Here is a 16882-nt window from a genome sequence, read left to right on the forward strand (position 1 = left end):
TGGTTCAGCATAGCATGAGTCCATCTGTTTAAGCTCAACAAAGGAGCTCGCTACGTTCTTGGGGTCGCATGCAGGCTCCAGCCTGGTGTCTGAACGTGCTTTCTCCTGTACCGACAGAAGCAGAAAGGTGAGGGACCCTGAGCTGCGTGCGGCCGGCACCGAGTGTCTCCAGGCCAGCCAGTGCACTCTGCTGCTTCCTGAGGTGAGCGGGGTCCCCGTCCCACGGCGTCGGGTTCGTTCTTGGCCCGTCTTCCTTTCTAGAAACAGACCCTCATGTCTGGTTGCCTAGTATAGGCTGAGCACTTGGCCAGGCTCTGGGTGACGTTAAGGGATACTTGAGAGGACGCCCTTTGGAGTCTGGGGCTGAGCTGGGGACTCCTGAAGCCTTCCGGCTTTGGTCAGCGCGGTTCTGTAAGGTGATCTTTACATCTCCTGGCCTTTAGTTTCCTGCATGTCCATGATGCAGAGGTTACTGTGCTTTAAGACACACAGAATTCTCTAGTTGGCAGATACTCATAGCGGAGCCTACCTTCACTTTTTTTCTTTTTTTTTTTTTGGTAAATAAAGGTCTTGGAAACGGTTTTTGGGGTGGCACTGTGGTCTCCTGTATTACAAAATGCGGAGCTCGGAATACCTTATATAAGTGGGGGAAATGTTAGGAATGTAGTCTAAACTATGTAGTCATCCTAGAAGTCACAGCTCCGGAGGAAGTTCCCGCAGATGGCGTCTGCACACTCGGGCCCGTCATCCCCCGGTACTCAGAAAGGATAGTAGGTAAAACAGACGCTGTTCCCCACAGTGGGTGGCACTGTCGTTTCAACATGGCCACTGTTGAACTAAATGCATGACTTAGGGAAGGTTTTACAGAATCTGTAACATTGATGTTGCTGTACTTGAGGGCTAAAGCCTAGTAAGTCCTAAAGAAGAACCGTGAAAATAACGAGCGGACATCGCGGCTTTCCTCAGCTGAGGGCTGAGAAGGTCCTAGAACATTGTATTTGAGGAATTCCTGGAAGGTGCGGCAGGACCCCTGTATTTTAGTCAATATTTTTAAATCATGGCCTTGTTTCTCAAATCCCCAAATACTCTGGGAGGCGATAGAAGCCGACCCCCATCTCCTCTCCTCCACAGGGCACGGGGGGCTCTTTCAGCATCGACAGTGAGGAGTACGAGGCGATGCCTGTGCAGGTGAAGCTGCTCCCCAGGAAGCTGCAGTTCTTCTGCGATCCCAGGAAGAGGGAACAGATGCTGCCCGGCGCGGCCCCGTGAGCCATCAAGGTGGGGAGCCGGCCACCCCCACGCTGCACTTTAGGCCTCCAGTGGGACCAGAAGCCTGCCCTGTCCCCGCAGTGTTGTCCCAGGATCCCAGGGCACCTCCATGGCAAGCACCCCGCCCTCGCAGTGCTTCCCCCCTACTCCGAGCTTCCCGCTAGCGCGTGCTCAGCCTTCGCTGCGCCCCCTGCTCCCTCCTCCAGTGGTTTGCCCCCCGGGGGGTCCGGAGAGGCCCGCCTGCGCAGGCTGGGAAAGGGCTAGACCTCCTCGGTCCCCACGCGTGCAGCCACAGTCCAGGCCTCCCTGGTCTCGCTCCCGGGACCTGAGGGGGTGCGGGTGCCTGCCCTCTCCGCTGCCGTCCTTTTTCTAGGCTTCTCCACGGGTGCTGCTACTTTCTGAGCTCAGATTCGAATTAAGTTTTTTTCAGTTCTACGCTCAATCCAACGACCTGGGAGGGGTTTTTGTCTTCAGCCTTCACTAAGAAACTGTAAAAGGCTAGTTTGTATTATTTTTTAAAGTAGTGCTTAACTGTGGGTTTGCATGAGAACCACCTGGGATGCATGTTAAAAACTGACAGGGTTGGGGCTCACCCCAAACCTGGTCACTCAGTCTGGGAGTAGAGCCCAGGAATCTGCATTTGTAAAAAGCAGGCACCCTCCCCCAGGTGCTTCTACTCCAAGAGGTCCCCCAACCTCACCTGTTCACCGTTGTAAAGCATACCCCCCCGCTATTATGCTTATGCACCCCCTAAGAGCATTTTGAAAGATCATGTATCCCCCTTCTAGATATCAACTTAAGAGTTGCCAAAGTATGTGTTTCCTGGTGTCATGTAAATATTGATTATTTTAAAATAAAACTGTTATATCACTCTTTTAACATATTTGGTGCAATTTAAATGTAGAGCAATTTGATACTTACTCTCCATTAACAAAAAGAAACCAATAGGTTCTTTGGTATTTCCATTCTGTGTTCAGCAAAGAATGCTATCATAATGTAATCTATTTTCAGGCCTGACATTTTATCACTTTTATCCTATTTTCTTGCCAACAAAAATATAAGTGGAAATAATTTTTGAGTGTTAACTTGGTACAGGATTAACTGTACTGATGAAAACAATACTGCAAATTTTTGATAATTAAAAACTAACACTTTTAGAATGCTCTTTACCTTAATGAGTCCAAGAACATTATTTACAGCTAAGATTAAAATAGGACTCAACATCATTTATATTCCTTGTTTCATTTTTTATAGGTCGAAGCACCTAAGTTAGACAAGAGAAAGAATTCTCATGTCATACAGCCCTTTTAACTTAATAGCTTGATTAGATCTTCCTTTTGTTTGTTGATAGAGAACTAGAAAGTACCTGATTTGCTAAGGATTCGTAAGTCAGGCTTTATCATTCATTTTTAATGCCACCATCAGGATTTTCCTGTGTTTGGTTGCCCCTGAGGTTTCCATACTCCAGAGGGCAGTGCCCGGAATGCATGAGCTATGAGCTTTTTTTTTTTTTTTTTTTGAGCCTTTCTTTTTATAAAGAGGGAGCACGGAGTGAAGGGGGGAAGGGGAAGCAGAACTCACAGGCCTTGGCCACAAGCTCATTCCCCAGACAGATCAGTTTTCGGACCATATGAATCCCCTGGAGAATGAAGACCAATGCTTAAAAGGATTATAAAGCAGCTACAAAGAGCATATGAAGAAAGAGCACTAAAAACAAGGCTTACCTGTTCAGTTCTGTCCTTCAGAGGTGTTAAAAGCTGTGCTTTGCTGCCCAAAAACAGGTGGGTCCAAACCTGCACAAGGAGCCCCCACTCCCTGGTGCCCACAGAGGGGCGCGGGGACAGTTTCTCCGGGAGCCAGGCGAGTCCCGAACCATCTCGGTTTTCTGACAGATTGTAAAGGACCGGCGCCCACGCTGCTTGGCTTTTTCCTTGATCAGCGGGCGGCCGGCACGTGTGTGTATTTTAGCGGTTCTGATCCGTCCAGTGAAAGCACGGGGCATAAGATCGGGGAAGGATATTTAAGAGATTAATATTCTTATTCCTTTTGAAATCCGTGATCCCTGTGGGAATTTTGCTTTCTTGCTTCAGGCTGTTTCCCGTGAGAACATTCTTCTCGTTTACGGCCTTGTTCTTGCCCTGGTCCTGGCGCACGGTGTCCACGGGAAGGACACGCGCAGTACAGCTCAGAGAGAGCCTTGGCAGCCCGGCCCTGAAGGCAGGCGTGGAGGAGAGCCCTGACCACCTCCTGCATGTAGAAATCTTTGGCTAAGGCTTTACTCAGAAGCTAGGATGATTTCCACTAAAACCCCAACAGATGTCTTCCAGGACACAAGTCGCTGGCTGAGCCCCATGGCTGGTCCGTGCACACAGCCGTAGTGACAACGTGTCGGTGCCTTCTTTACACACGCAAGGACTTCCCTCGGTTCTCACCCCAGCCCTAGCAAGTAGGGGACGTCAGATGGGGGTCACAGACCTTGGAAAGGAGGAACCCAGCTTTGAACACAAGCGCCAATGACATTAGGAATCTACCCTGTACTGCCTTAAAAGAACTCCCCAAAGGGTTAAAAATGAAATAAAACTTGAGCGTGTGGCTATGTGTGTGCAGGGCTCTCTTCCGTATGGTACAGTCAGGCCCAGCTCTTGTTCCCATCACCTGGAGGTGGTTTGCGCGGACCGCGGCCTCTCGGAGAAAGGGCCCCAGACTCGCTGGCGGGCTCTGTCGTCACCGTGCTGTCCGCGTTCGGGTCCCGCTCCTCCAGCGGGCCACCCCTCCTTCCTGCCACAAACCCATCTCTCAGGCCGGGGAAGGACTGCAGCAGACACGTTCATGTTAAAATCTGAATTTTAATTGTAAAAACTGTATTCTGTAAATATAGTTATATCAACCTCTCTGCACGCAGCCTGGTTCAGATATCTACAGACAGGGTATATGCAGATGTCACTGGTACCACAGAACAAAATCAGTTAAACATTTACTCCTAGCTTCAGGCCCTTAAAATTCTTACCATTTGAAACAGAACAACATACTTCTATGCACTAGAATTCAGGGTAAAATGATCAACTGTCTTACTAATTTCATACTATGAGATAAAGAATTTAAACAAAAATAGATTCAGTGTCTCCTATTGCTCTAAGTCTTACGCTGGGGTATTAATCCAAGTAGGGGTTTGACACTTAAGGCGACACGGAGGCTATGCTGATCCTAACTGGGGAGAAAGAGGAAAACCATTTTTCCAAGGCTACAAGTATTCCTTTTTCAGAAAAGGTTTATATCCCAGACCTACAACAAATAAAAAATTTTACCCAATAAGCTCGGGTAGGTAGGAGGTTAATTTTGCTTTCCTCTACTCTATACCTCTAAAGTCTCCTGCCCAGTCTGTTCGAAAGCACAGACTCCATACTCTTCCTAACGATGGACTTTGTGGGCGCCCGCTACCAACTCTTCCTCATGCCACCTTCAGAATTTTTGTCTACTTTTATCTTCGCTCGATTTGGCCTAAGGAAGTTTTCACTCCAACAGCAATGAAGTATATTTGCAACCAGCTAACTTAGTGACCACTGTGGGGATTTTTCATTTTGTGGATAATCCCTGGCTAATTTCTAAGGCCCTAACCTACCCCTGTGTTCCCTACCTGTCCTCAAAAAAGCAGAGTAAATGTATCGTGAGTCTAAACCCGCATTCTAAAACCAACGTAAGTAATTCACACCTATCCTTCTCCCGTGGTAAGTAAATAAATTTTCTGAACTGAGGTTATGTTACCGCTAAAAGCCCAAGTTATGCTGGGCTTCTAGAATAACTCTAAAGGGCTTTATTTCTCCATCTTCATTTATAAGCACTATGAAATTTTCACTTCCTTTCTAAATGTGCAGTTTCATCCAACTGCCCCTGTATTCCGGCTCCAGAAAAGAATTAAAGTGCCAGGTTATAAAACCACACCACTCTAGTAAGAGGCTCCCTAATCAGCATTATCACGTTTACACACTGTACAAGAATTTTCCCTAAGGTCGGGGACCGTGTCATCCTCCCCCAGGCTGTCACATTCATCTCCTAGAGAGTGCGGTTTAGATTTCACAGCACCATCTCCTTACTCACTCTCGAAAACAAATACTAAAACGTTTATGGGGTCTCAGTTGCTTCCAAATTACAAAACTTCGCATTTTTTCAAGGCTTATAGTTTGGGAATCTCCTTCCATTTCAACATCTGCACACTCCACTCATCACATAGTAATATTGATAGAAAAATAAACTCCCATTTCTTATAAGAAAAACATGAACTTAATTCACAGTTAGCTTTTCTCCCAACAGTCGGTGCCCTAGCAGCTCCTGGGAACAGAGAGGTATATGAGTCTTATAGTGGAATCCCAAAAATCCACGACTCAGGAGTAAGGAGCCCTTGACTCCTCCTCTTCCCCTACCTGAATCAGAAAACGGTTTTCCTGAAATGAGAAGGGACAGGTCGGGGAGCCTTGCTCAGGGCAGGAAGATCCTCGGGCTGGACCTCACGGATTCCGAGCCTGCTAGCAAGGAACTGGACAAGGAGGTGAAAGCTCCTGCGTGATACGTTGGTCCCCATGTTCACTTTCTTGCCTCTTTCAGAATGGATATGCTAACGAAGCCAAGTTCACAGTCTGGCTGACCATTGCCTTATCATTTATTCGGCACCTTAGCGCGCCCTTACTTCTGCAAGTCTCATCTGTCCAGGGACTTGGAGGAAGTATCTTAATCCATTCCTTGGGCTATACAGTTTTAGAAAAAAGAAAAAAAAAAAAAGGTCCCTGAGGTCCCTGCCTCTTCCCAGAGGGCTGCTGTCCTACCATTAAGAATTTAATTCATGACTGCCCTTTACAGAAGGTTCCCTAAGGGCCCTGAATAATGTCATCTTTTTATTGTCTCGGAAGGGCTTTCAGTGTATCAAGACAAATAGCCAGTTCACCCTCCTAGCCACCAGAATGAAAAACAACCCAGCTCTGACTTATCTTTACCTTTATCGTCTCACTAAAATACCAGGTAGTTACACTGACAAATGAGTCTGCTCAGGTCTGTGCGCTGTACTACTCTGAAAATTCCCATCTTGATGTTCATGGGGAACAAAACAAGGTTAAGTCTGAAATGCAAATTCTGGGCCCAATGATTTCGACCACGACCCATGAATTCAGCACCCGTTCCCTGGCCGAACGGAAGAAGAGCTGCCGTGCTGGGTGGCAGCTGCAGGGGGCAGGTGCCTTCTAGTTCACAGCTGTCCTGATGGAGGACTGGACGAGGTCCCAGGTGGCCCCCTGGACAGATAGATCCATACCAGGCCCAAGCAGTGCTTCCTGCCGATTAAAGCCATCCCTGATGCTAAACTAACTGGCGCACACTTTTGTTTCTCGTAAGAGAGAAATCCTACCGCTTCTGACTCCCGAGGAGACTCCTAAGCCAGAGCACAACTGGACATGTTCTCCAAGGCTGAATATTACCATCTGCCAAGCCCGCAGAATTGGAAAAAAACCCACTTTCATAGGCCTCTGTCACATTTTGCTAGACATCAGTAAACCCTAAGCCCGGATTCCTGGCCCCATAAGGCATCTTGCCACCTGGCTTTTGTCAGACTCGATTCAGGAATGACAGCAGCCCAGATGTCTCAGGTCAGCCATGTTTCCAGGTGAGCACATGGCTCACAGCACGGCACCAGATCAGGCTTCAAGGTCTCGGAAGGACCAAGCCAAAGGGGCAGGGGTGGCGGGGGGGGGGGGGGGGGATGGGGCTCAACAGTTGAGGGGGTAGAAGGCGATCATCAGTTAAGCTCCTCCTCCCTAGGATTCCAGCCCTGTTTCAGCAATCCCTGACCCTCCAGAGTTTATGGACCTACGAGGCAGGAAAGAAGACTGCTGATCATGTCTTCTAAACAGAAGGGTTTTAAGGAAACTGTTCAACAACGGCAGAAAAGCAGGTCCGTGTGGCTTCTCGCTCCTGCTTTCACCACGGGGAGTCCTGCCAGTCACCTCACCCCCCAGCTCCCCTTTTAGCAGAGCTTTGCGGCAGAGGACGCTGGGTGGGGCTGCTAACTGCACACAGTGGGGAGAAGGTGGGGGGAAGGGAGCAGAGTCAGGTACAATGCCAAAAGGTGACCTCAGAAACAAGAGGCTCCTATCACAATCCAGGCAAGAGACACTCGGGGGATGCGAACAGTGACCACCGGGCACGCTGCTCAGCCAGCCCGCAGGGGGGCGGCGCCGGACTTCCGGCCCAGAAGCAAGCTTGCAGGGAAGGACCGAGTCCTTGCGCGCGCGCTCAGAAGGGATGCAGGCTGGGTGGGGGAGCTCTGTTTCGGGGTCAGCTGAGCCCAGGCTTGCTTGTGCACTCCCCTCGGCACCCATCCTGCCCCCTGCGTGAGTGTGAGGGGACCGCACAGAGAGGCCCCACGGCCACCTGGAAGGGTGTGGAGCTGCTAGGAGCCCAGAGCCCCACCCAGCATTCAAAGGAAAATACCAGAACCTCATTTTCACCTTATGACCTTTACGTGAACACCTATGAGCATCAAGACACGAAGCCACAGAAACACAGGTGTCTGCGTGCAGGAGGGCATGGGCGCAGACGTGCTCAAAGACGGCTTCCCACAAAGGCCCTCAGGTCCCCAGAAAGAGGGCCCACGTCCACTGAGAGAACCCGACCTTTTCTGTCACCCCTAGCCCTGCTTCTGACACACCACCCCCTAATGTTGAAAACCTTGAGCGTTCAGACACCACGAAAAGTAACTGTTACTCGACGCAGGTCAGAAAGTCCGCTCCTTCCCAGAGACGAGAGAAGGCTGCTCTCGAAGGAGAGAGGTGGCGAAGCTGCTTTTGTAAACATGTACGTTACTGAAATGATGGCTAAACCCACACTGCAGAGGAGAGAAGAGTGTTAGCTGCACAGTTCACACCTCAACGCCCAAACTTATTGATATATTTACATAAAAGATGCTACTTTGATTAACCAGTAGGTATTTGCATTTGTACATGTGAATTTTAGTCTTGAGTCCCATATCAAGGAGCTACAGTGAAAACGTCTCTGAATAAAGCAATGAGCCCTAAAAAGCTAGTCTTGAGATGAGACGTGCGATCCATCCATTCGAAAGTTCTTTCTCTGCTGTGTGTACTAGTCTGGTGGGAACCCGGTCACAGACGTGGACACGTGGACGGCTGGGCCAACGACACAGCCAGGCAAGAAGGGCGAAGGGAAGAGACGGTCACCAACAACCCAGAAGCCCAAGCCAAAATCCTATGGCCAGAAAGACCTAAACTCTACCCATGAGAGCTGGCTTCAAACAACCACTGTCTCCTCGAAGCCGGCATCCCTGGGATGCCCGGCCGAAGAGAAGAGGCAGGGACCGACGGGAGTCACTTCAGACCAAAACACGTCAGGGGGATGCAGGTGAACTCATCACGGACACTCGGGGGTCCAACCACTTCCCCAGGTGAAGGCACTGTCAAATTCGCTCTTGACACATGTGGAGTCTCTGGCCCCAACTACTTAGCTCAAGGAATGTCATCTCCACGGAAGAGAAATTTGTGAGGGGCTCCCAACTGGTACACAGTCTTGCTCCAAAGTCGGAGTGACCAGCTCAGATCCTTGCTGGATTACGGAATCCAGTCAATCTCCGTTTTGATCTAGAAGCTCTGCTATGATGTGTCCAGAGAACTCTCAGATGGAGAAACGTCTTCTCTATCCTGTTTGAACCCCAACTGCTCTGCCTTTCCTGGCAACAAACAGTACCCTTTAAAAAGACCTAAATTACCCCAAAAGGATAGTTAGCCCTTCAAAGAAACTACATTGTATAATGAATTTGCTTGCAAGCTCCAGGGCCATCCCTAGAGGGGAGTCTAGGGATGTCCCTAGAGGGGGACGCGGGGAAAGGAGGGCACGGACTGGCCACCACCAATTTACTCTGCGGAAAGCTTCAGGCTTCATTCTACAATTTTACTTTCCAGTTGGCTGGTAGGAAACCTCTTCCTGTCATTCTGTCCTTGGAGAAGCTCTCCTTAGTGACAGAAACATCCTTTTGTTCCTCTTTGAGGTCTCTACTCCCACGAACAGACAAGACTCAGATTTGCCTCAGTGAACAGGGAAAGGGATTTGATCCTGACACTGGACTCCCGGCATGGAGAAAAACCGTGAAGGGTCATGAGGTCTAGCTTCCACCTCCAGGAGATGCACGTCCACCGCTGTCTGGGGACAGCGCTCTCATTCTCCAATACCTCAAGGGATGAAAACCACAGAGACTTTCCAAACAGTCCTCCCCAGTGTTTCCAGAGCTCAGTCCGTTCCTGGTGACAGACGGCCTTCACCGCATCCCCTCAAAGTCACTCAACAAAGAGATGAGAGACTCTGCTCTGGAAGAAAGTGGTGGATCCCGGCATCGTACCAAAGCAGGACATAAAACCAAGATGGTCTCGTCTTACCACTAGGGAGGAAGCGAAGAAAGGAGACTGCGAACATCACATTTGTTGGAAAGTAGAAACCATAATCCTTTGTGTCAACTTAATAAAAAATGAGGTCTTCTGGGGCCCGTTGTGAAATCCCCACGTGAGGGAGGCTCATCAGCCTTGGCTCACTCTTCCTATGGGCAACAGGGGTTGTCGATGACCAACATGACGTCGATGCCGTAGGCCTCCAGCAGGTCCATCAGAAAGCTCCGGTCTCCCTGGGGGTCTAGACCCATGCCACGGGCATGCTCAGCAGTCAGAGTTTTATCTTGACTGGCGGACACCTCCAGCAAAGTCTGAAATATCCGGTTGTTTTGCTCTAAGAAAAACCTGCATTCACCAGAGAAGACACAGGGAAGGGAGGGCAGAAAAGCCAAAACAAAACAAGTCACCCAATAATCCCCACATGAGGAACCGGGACTACATGGCTTTAAGGTGCTTTTAAATGGTTTCAAACTCAGAAATAGTCCAGAAAATAAGGAAATAGGATCAAAGTTCCAGGGTTGACACTAGGTTTAGCAAAGAAACCATGGACACTAACCACAGTATGATTGGCAAAGTCTTTGAACCAGTGATGGCCCGACTGCCAAAACCCAACTTTCCTGTGGAAGGTTCCTACAGATACTGTACTGCGTTCCCGTACTCTGTGTTCCTCTGTCTCCTAGTCATAAGGGGAGGAGAGAGAACAAACAAAACCCCAAACCCACTGATGATGCAGCTCTGAGGTCCACACTGAACGTGAGAAACTAAAATTCACCTTCAAAGCCCTGGGGCCAGGCCACTGGAGCCAGCAGCAGAGGCGAGCCGTGGTGGGAACAGAGCAGGGCCCCAGACCGGTCCAGCCCCCAGCCTGAGCCACCGGGGGCCCGAGACCCCACAGAGCATGCCGGGCAGAGCTGGGGCTCAGGGGCTGGGGCAGGCCCAGGGGGGTCTCACAGCCAGCAAAACTGGGAGAGGGGGGGACGGGGACACGGAAGCCTAGCTGTAGGCACCAATACTGCCATGGTTCCCCATATCTGTTTTCCTTTGATTATTTTATTTTTTTTTTTTGCTGCTGCTGGTGGTGGTGGGATTATACACTGAGCATGATTTGAATGTCATGGGTTTGTGGTACTACATAAATATATGAGCCATTTGCAGAAAAGGCATTCACTCTCCTAACTTTCTAGCTGTGTTCCACAGGGGTCTCGGGCTCGGCAAAGGCTCCTCGGGCCCAAAGCGACTCTCAACGCTCGGGAATTTCAGATGCAGCAAAACATGTCACACCCTGACGACACTGCGGGCTCTTTGCTCAATTTCATACACTGTCACATGTCAACATCACGGGAGGATTGGGAGGTACACTTTATCAGAAATTTTCCAATCCGCGGGGCTCCTGGGTGGCTGAGTCAGTTGAATGTCTGCCTTCGGCCCAGGTCATGATCTCAGGGTCCTGGGATCGAGCCCCACAATGGGCTCCCTGCTCGGCGGGAAGCCTGCTTCTCCCTCTGCCTGCTGCTCCCCCTGCATGTGCGCGCGCGCTCTCTCTCTCTCTCAAATGAATAAATAAAGTTAAAAGAAAAAAAAAGGTCTCCAAGCCAGGCACCGTTCTAGCTGCAAGGGCCCTTTCTTGCCCCCCCCAGGACACAGGGAAGGAAGACCAACAGGGACCTGGGGGAATGGCTTCTGTTGCAAGCGCTGTTCTGTCCTCCTCCCTGATCGCTGCTTCCCACAGCTACTCAGACGGGAGACAAACGCCGTGAGGTATACGGACCACGGCTCCTGCCCCGACCACCATCACATTCAGGGGAAAGAGCTTTCATTGGGTTCAAAAGTCGCAATTTCTGATTCTCCCTTCATACTGAATGTGAGGAACGGCTTTATTCAAACAAGGCGATGGAGGAGAAGCCCTGAGTCCTGAAGGACAGACGCGTCTATGCGGTGGACGTCTGCAGGGAATGCTCCCGGGAAAGACACATCGGGACTCCCATTTTCTCTGAACTTCCCTGCTTCTCGCCTTAATTTCTCTGGGGGGTCCCCGCGATGGCATCTCAGGGCTCGAGGCGGACTCCGTAGGGAGCCCAGCTCCCAGTGCGCTTGGCAGCAACACAGGACGTGCCTGGGCTCGGGAGGGTGACAGGGGGCAGGGTCAAGGCCCAAAGCGGTAGCGGCTGCGGGATCCTCAGGGAAACCCCACACGCGCCGGGCTCACTTACAGCACAAAGAGGTCCTCCTCACAAGGGTTGTAGTCTTCCTCCACCTCCTGGGAGTACAGCAGCATCTGCCTGGGGGGGGGGGGAGGGAGGGAGGCCACCATCATGCTCCGATGCTGCTCCAGGACCCCCGACATCGGGCAGGTCCTCAGTCAGGCCCCTGCATGGGCCTCCCCACCCCAGGAAGGGCAGCCCCAGGCCCCGGCCCCAAAGCTGTGGAAAACGGACGGGAAAGGAATAAACGGGGCTTGGAGTCCAACCCCTGGGGTGCGGGCCCGTTGCGGCCCCGTGGGATCTCAGGCAAGCGACCATCTTTCTTAATCGCCCACCGAACAGGGGTGATGGGGACGATATTATCGATCTCGCCACTGATACCGCACGAGGCCACTCACGTCACAGAACCAAAGTCTGAGAATTAGGTGAGAGGACGCATAAGCACGTTGGCAACACCGGGCTCACTGGGGGCTCCTTCCAGGCTGGTGCTGTCCCTGGGGTCGCCAGGGCTCCGAGGCCCTCCGGAAAGAAGTCACCCCATGGGCACGTGCCACCCCGACGCACCACGGGGGAGGGGACGCAGCGCGGGCGGCGCGGGCCTCCCAGACAGACCCCGGGCCCCTCTGGCCGGGCGGGGCCGCCCCCGCCCCGCACCTCTGCTCCGCGGGCCGCCCCCGCCCCCCACCTCTGCTCCGCGGGCCGCCCCCGCCCCCGCCCCCCACCTCTGCTCCGCGGGCCGCCCCCGCCCCCGCCCCCCACCTCTGCTCCGCGGGCCGCCCCCGCCCCCCACCTCTGCTCCGCGGGCCGCCCCCGCCCCCCACCTCTGCTCCGCGGGCCGCCCCCGCCCCCCACCTCTGCTCCGCGGGCCGCCCCCGCCCCGCACCTCCGCTCCGCGGGCCGCCCCCGCCCCGCACCTCTGCTCGTTGAGCCGCCGGTACTTCTCGCGGTCGGCGCTGTTGATCTTCAGCAAGGGCTGCAGGTGGTCGTGGTGCGTCTTCACGTTCTGGTTGTCCACGTAGACGTCGTACAGCTCCCGCTTCTCCTCGAAAATCTTCTCTGTGGTGCCTGCGACATCCGAGTTCGGGGGCTGGGAACCCGGACGCCGTCCCCGAAACGCACCCGCCCGGCCCCGCCGAGGAAACGAGGGGTCCGGGAGCCCCGCGTCTGCGAGGAGGCGGCCCCCCGGGGAGCCGGCTTCCGGCGGGGCTGCCGGAGGGATTCGGGCCGAGGGCGTGTGGGCAGGACGCGGGGAGGGCCCCGTACTCACAGGCCACATAGGACACCTCTACCTCCAGGCTCTCGATGTCAGCCACGTTCACATAGAAGAAAGGCTTGGACTCGGGAATGGTGCCCCCGATGCCAGGCAGGGAGACGTTGGCCAGACAGCAGCAGCAGTACACTGTGGGACGGGGAGGGGAGAGGGGAGGAGGAGGGGTGAGGCGAAGAGCGTGCCCCTCCTCCCTCGCAGCCTGCTGGCCGCCCCCTCCGGGCAGGCAGCCTGTCCTAGAACCCGAGTCACCGCGGGGCTCTGGCATTCTGAGGGGTTTGGGCAGGGGCGCCAGCCTGTCCGGTCCCACAGCGGAGCGCGATCTCAAGGGACACCAACGAGGCCTCACACAGCCAACAGACGGTTTCCAGTCTTCCCTCACGAGGTCTTGCTTCAGATCTGGTAGTGTCGGCCACCCCCTTCCTGGTAACTCCTGGCTGTGGTAACCCCCGCATCTCCTGGTTCCCTCCCTTTTTCTGACTGGCCGCGCTCAGTCACCTTTGTCGTCCCCGTGTGTTGCTTCACCTCCTGTGCCTACATCACCTCCCCTCACTCTGGCTCTCCCCGAGGGACACCACCCATCCTGTGCCACCGTCAAATCTCTTTCTCCAGCCTGACTTCCCCCCGAGGTCCCGACCCGACCGCACCGGTGCCTGGTGTCCTCCTCCTGTGCAAGGCCAAGGCTACCACCCCACCCCCTCTCCTCCTCCTGGGCCCCCACCTGGTGGCCCTACCATCCTTGTCATCCTGGACCCTTCCTCCATTACCTCACACACATCAGAACCCTATGACCCACATCACACACCAACATCTGCCAGGTTTACCTCCTCGACATATCAGAGTCACCTTCTCTCACATCTATTCTTTCCCACCGGACTATGGGTGCATCACCCAACCCAACTTCTGTTCTGCCACGAGAGCCCATTCTAGAACAACACAAGGCCAACCCTGACAGTCGAACGCTGGAAACATGGGACCCCCCCCGGGACACCCCAAACTCTTCCGAACTTGGTCAACAATGCAAAGACTCAGGCGGTTTCTGCTCTAGAAAACCGAACGTTGCCTTCTAGTTACCTCTGTAGCACACGACACCCACAGGAGGGGGAGAAAATATCAAAATGCGTTTTCGAAGTAAGGCGAATTTCCAAAGGATGAGGATCTGTTCTCCAAAGAACTTGATAAACTGAGACATGCAGCCAGCTGGGTGCGTGATCTGAAAAAAAAAATAAAGGAGAGGAAGAGACAAGCCCATTCAAGATGTGAAAAATGACTCAGTACAGCTGTGTGCTGAACACCTACCTCCCGCCCCCCACAAACTCCAGAGAACAACCAACAGAGGCACCGAGGGATGGCTACTTCCACACAAAATGGTGTTATTCACTTTAGAGCCTCACTTTCAGATGAGATTTCGATCCTCCAACGGCTCCCCTGATACAATGAAATGAGGTCTGAGTTTCGGGATCATGAGAGGGGGCTCACAAGAAACAAAGCTGAACGTAATTTTTGAAAAGTCAGAAAAGTTTCTGAATCGACACTAGAGCCTCAAAGAGAACATTCAACTCAAAACCATTACTGAGCTTTGGAAGGGGTGAGGTGATGAGCTCCCCATGTGTACGGGCGCTCTACTGTGGGAAGTGAGTGTGCAGGTTACAGGTAGGAGGACCTCAAGGGCCTCCTCGCTCAGCAACGCTGCACGTGGGGTCCAGCCTCTTCCTTCCTGCCAAGTGCAAGGAGGCTGTCACCCCCTCAAGGCTGCTTCTAGGAGCCCTGGGCCAGGAAGTCCCCAGGAGCTCTGACCCCAGAAAAGCTGAATTCCAATCCCGGCTCTGCCATTTACTGATGGGAGGCCTGGGGGAAGTTAGCCAACATTTCCTATTCGCTCTCCTGATCTGTGAAATCCCGCCCCTCACATGGCTCTCAGGACCATCTGAGAAAAAAACCACGTGAAATGCTCAGCACGGAGGCGCTGATGAAACAGGAAATCCCTGGGCTCTGTCCCTCAGCAGTGCTTTTGGAAGGTCACTTCCACGCCTTGTGTCAGAAGCAATAGCGCTCACCACCCACTTGGGGCGCTGGCGAGAGGACGTCTGAGAAGCTGCGCCCACACAGAGACCAGGGCTGGGCTTGCTGGCTGGGAGCCCTGGGGACCTGCAGCATGAGCCACCCTCTCCTGGGACGGCATCGTCCCCACATCTGCGCCTTTCACTTGCCCCCCACAGGCAGAAAGGCTGCCCTCTGCTGAGGGTCCCTGTCCCGTCCCTGTGCTACGCCTCTCCCAGATCTCCAGCAGGAGAGGCCCTGAACCACCAGGTCTGGTCAGATTGCTCCAACCCCTATCTTTCACAAAATTACTCAGGCAACGGGACAGGAACAGGAGCCCACGCCCCTTCAGGCGCCTTCCAGCCTCCCCTCTGGTGATCCTGAAACCCCGAGCATGCTCCTCCTCTGCATGAAGACCCAGTAGTGTTTTGCCTCAACATGTCCTGGGTCCTAGGATCCCAGAATAAAATGATCCGTCCTTAATTCTGGTCTCACTTACTCATCCATTCACGGATGCACACACGGATGCACTCGGACAAGAAATATTTCTCACATGCTAACTTTGTGCTAAGTGTGCAAAGTAGGCTCAGTCCAACAATGAACCTTGGAAAGGCCCGGCCCTGGCCCCCCATATAGTGTAGGGACTACAGGCAAAAGCAGGTGCACCTGCGATCCAATCCGAGCCTGAGAGCTGACGGAAGAGGGCAGGGGCTGCAGGAGCTCACAGGAGGTACCCAACCCGATTCTCAGAGAGACAGGTACGTCTCGGCTTGAACATGGAGGAGGAAGTGGACCAACAGTGTTCTTGGTAGAGGGACTAGTGTGTGCAAAGGCCCGGAGACAAGAGACAACACATTACTTCCTGGGAACTGCCAGTACCTGAGGTGTGGGGCCTGGGCTGTGCCTGGGCAATGAGGGAAGGGGTTACATCAAGGGACGTTTCTCCTGCTTTTACCAAAATCTGTTTCCCTGGTCTGGACCTCATTTTGCTGTAGCTTTTATAGGAAACTCGTCTCCTGACTCACGCAGCTCCCACCTTCACATTTTCCCTCCGGCCTTCCAAGGGACGTACTCCAGTCTCTCTTCACTCCCTGGCTGTGGCCGGTGACCCTGTGGGCTCTGTCTCCTTCCCTCGCCTCCCCTCCATCCCGTACCCGCCGCCCAGGGACTCCATCTGGTCCTGGGGCGCAGTCCCTATGCTCTCTCCCACTTCCCCACTTCCTGCGGCGGGATGTCTACCAGGCACTGCTGGGCCCATCAGAGAAGCCTCGAGCCTTCCTTCCTCCCTTGCCAGTGATTTTTGTCTCTGCAACCGTCTCAGATCTGATCCCAACTTTAAACGCTTACTTAAACCTTTCTTCATAGGTGTTTGCTCTGTAAAAATTCACTGAACTACATATTTATGTACTTGTGACTACAAAATATTATGTTTCAAGAGAAAGCTTCTATAGACATTTCTTTATATGTACATATATGCGATATTCCATAAAGGACCACAGGTCATATATATGCCACTGTTTCAAGTGCTGTCATTTTTCTCCTGGTCCTTTCCTTTTTTATACTTATCCACACCATCCCTCCATATCTTATCTCACCCCCGGGTAATATATGTATTAGTAACCTAGTGCATACCGAAGCCCTGTCCCACGCTGATGTGTGTGTGTGTGTGT

The 16882-nt window shown here is 52.8% G+C and overlaps 2 protein-coding genes across 7 annotated transcripts in view; one reads left to right on the plus strand and one right to left on the minus strand.

Moving 5' to 3' along the window:
• AGK (acylglycerol kinase) overlaps positions 1–2152 on the plus strand; it is a 71605-nt gene extending 69453 nt beyond the window's left edge. For 2 of the 4 annotated variants that reach the window (XM_080819060.1, XM_080819061.1), the window contains exons 15-16: positions 118–202; positions 1132–2152. In XM_080819060.1, coding sequence (XP_080675186.1) covers positions 118–202; positions 1132–1269 — 223 coding nt within the window. In that variant the 3' untranslated portion in view covers positions 1270–2152. The remainder of the gene's footprint in view (positions 1–117; positions 203–1131) is intronic. The other 2 variants (XR_013967676.1, XR_013967677.1) reach the window with 2 other exon arrangements.
• DENND11 (DENN domain containing 11) overlaps positions 1–16882 on the minus strand; it is a gene marked incomplete at its 5' end in the record, with an annotated part of 52306 nt that overhangs the window by 3174 nt on the left and 32250 nt on the right. The window contains 5 exons of one of the 3 annotated variants that reach the window (XM_080819058.1): positions 9708–10049; positions 11915–11983; positions 12820–12970; positions 13173–13304; positions 14247–14385. In XM_080819058.1, coding sequence (XP_080675184.1) covers positions 9854–10049; positions 11915–11983; positions 12820–12970; positions 13173–13304; positions 14247–14385 — 687 coding nt within the window. In that variant the 3' untranslated portion in view covers positions 9708–9853. Of the gene's footprint in view, positions 1–9707; positions 10050–10775; positions 11818–11914; positions 11984–12819; positions 12971–13172; positions 13305–14246; positions 14386–16882 lie in introns of those variants that run through there. The other 2 variants (XM_080819057.1, XM_080819059.1) reach the window with 2 other exon arrangements.

Source organism: Martes martes (assembly GCF_963455335.1).
Source record: "Martes martes genome assembly, chromosome: 11".
Classification (NCBI taxonomy): Eukaryota; Metazoa; Chordata; class Mammalia; order Carnivora; family Mustelidae; genus Martes; species Martes martes.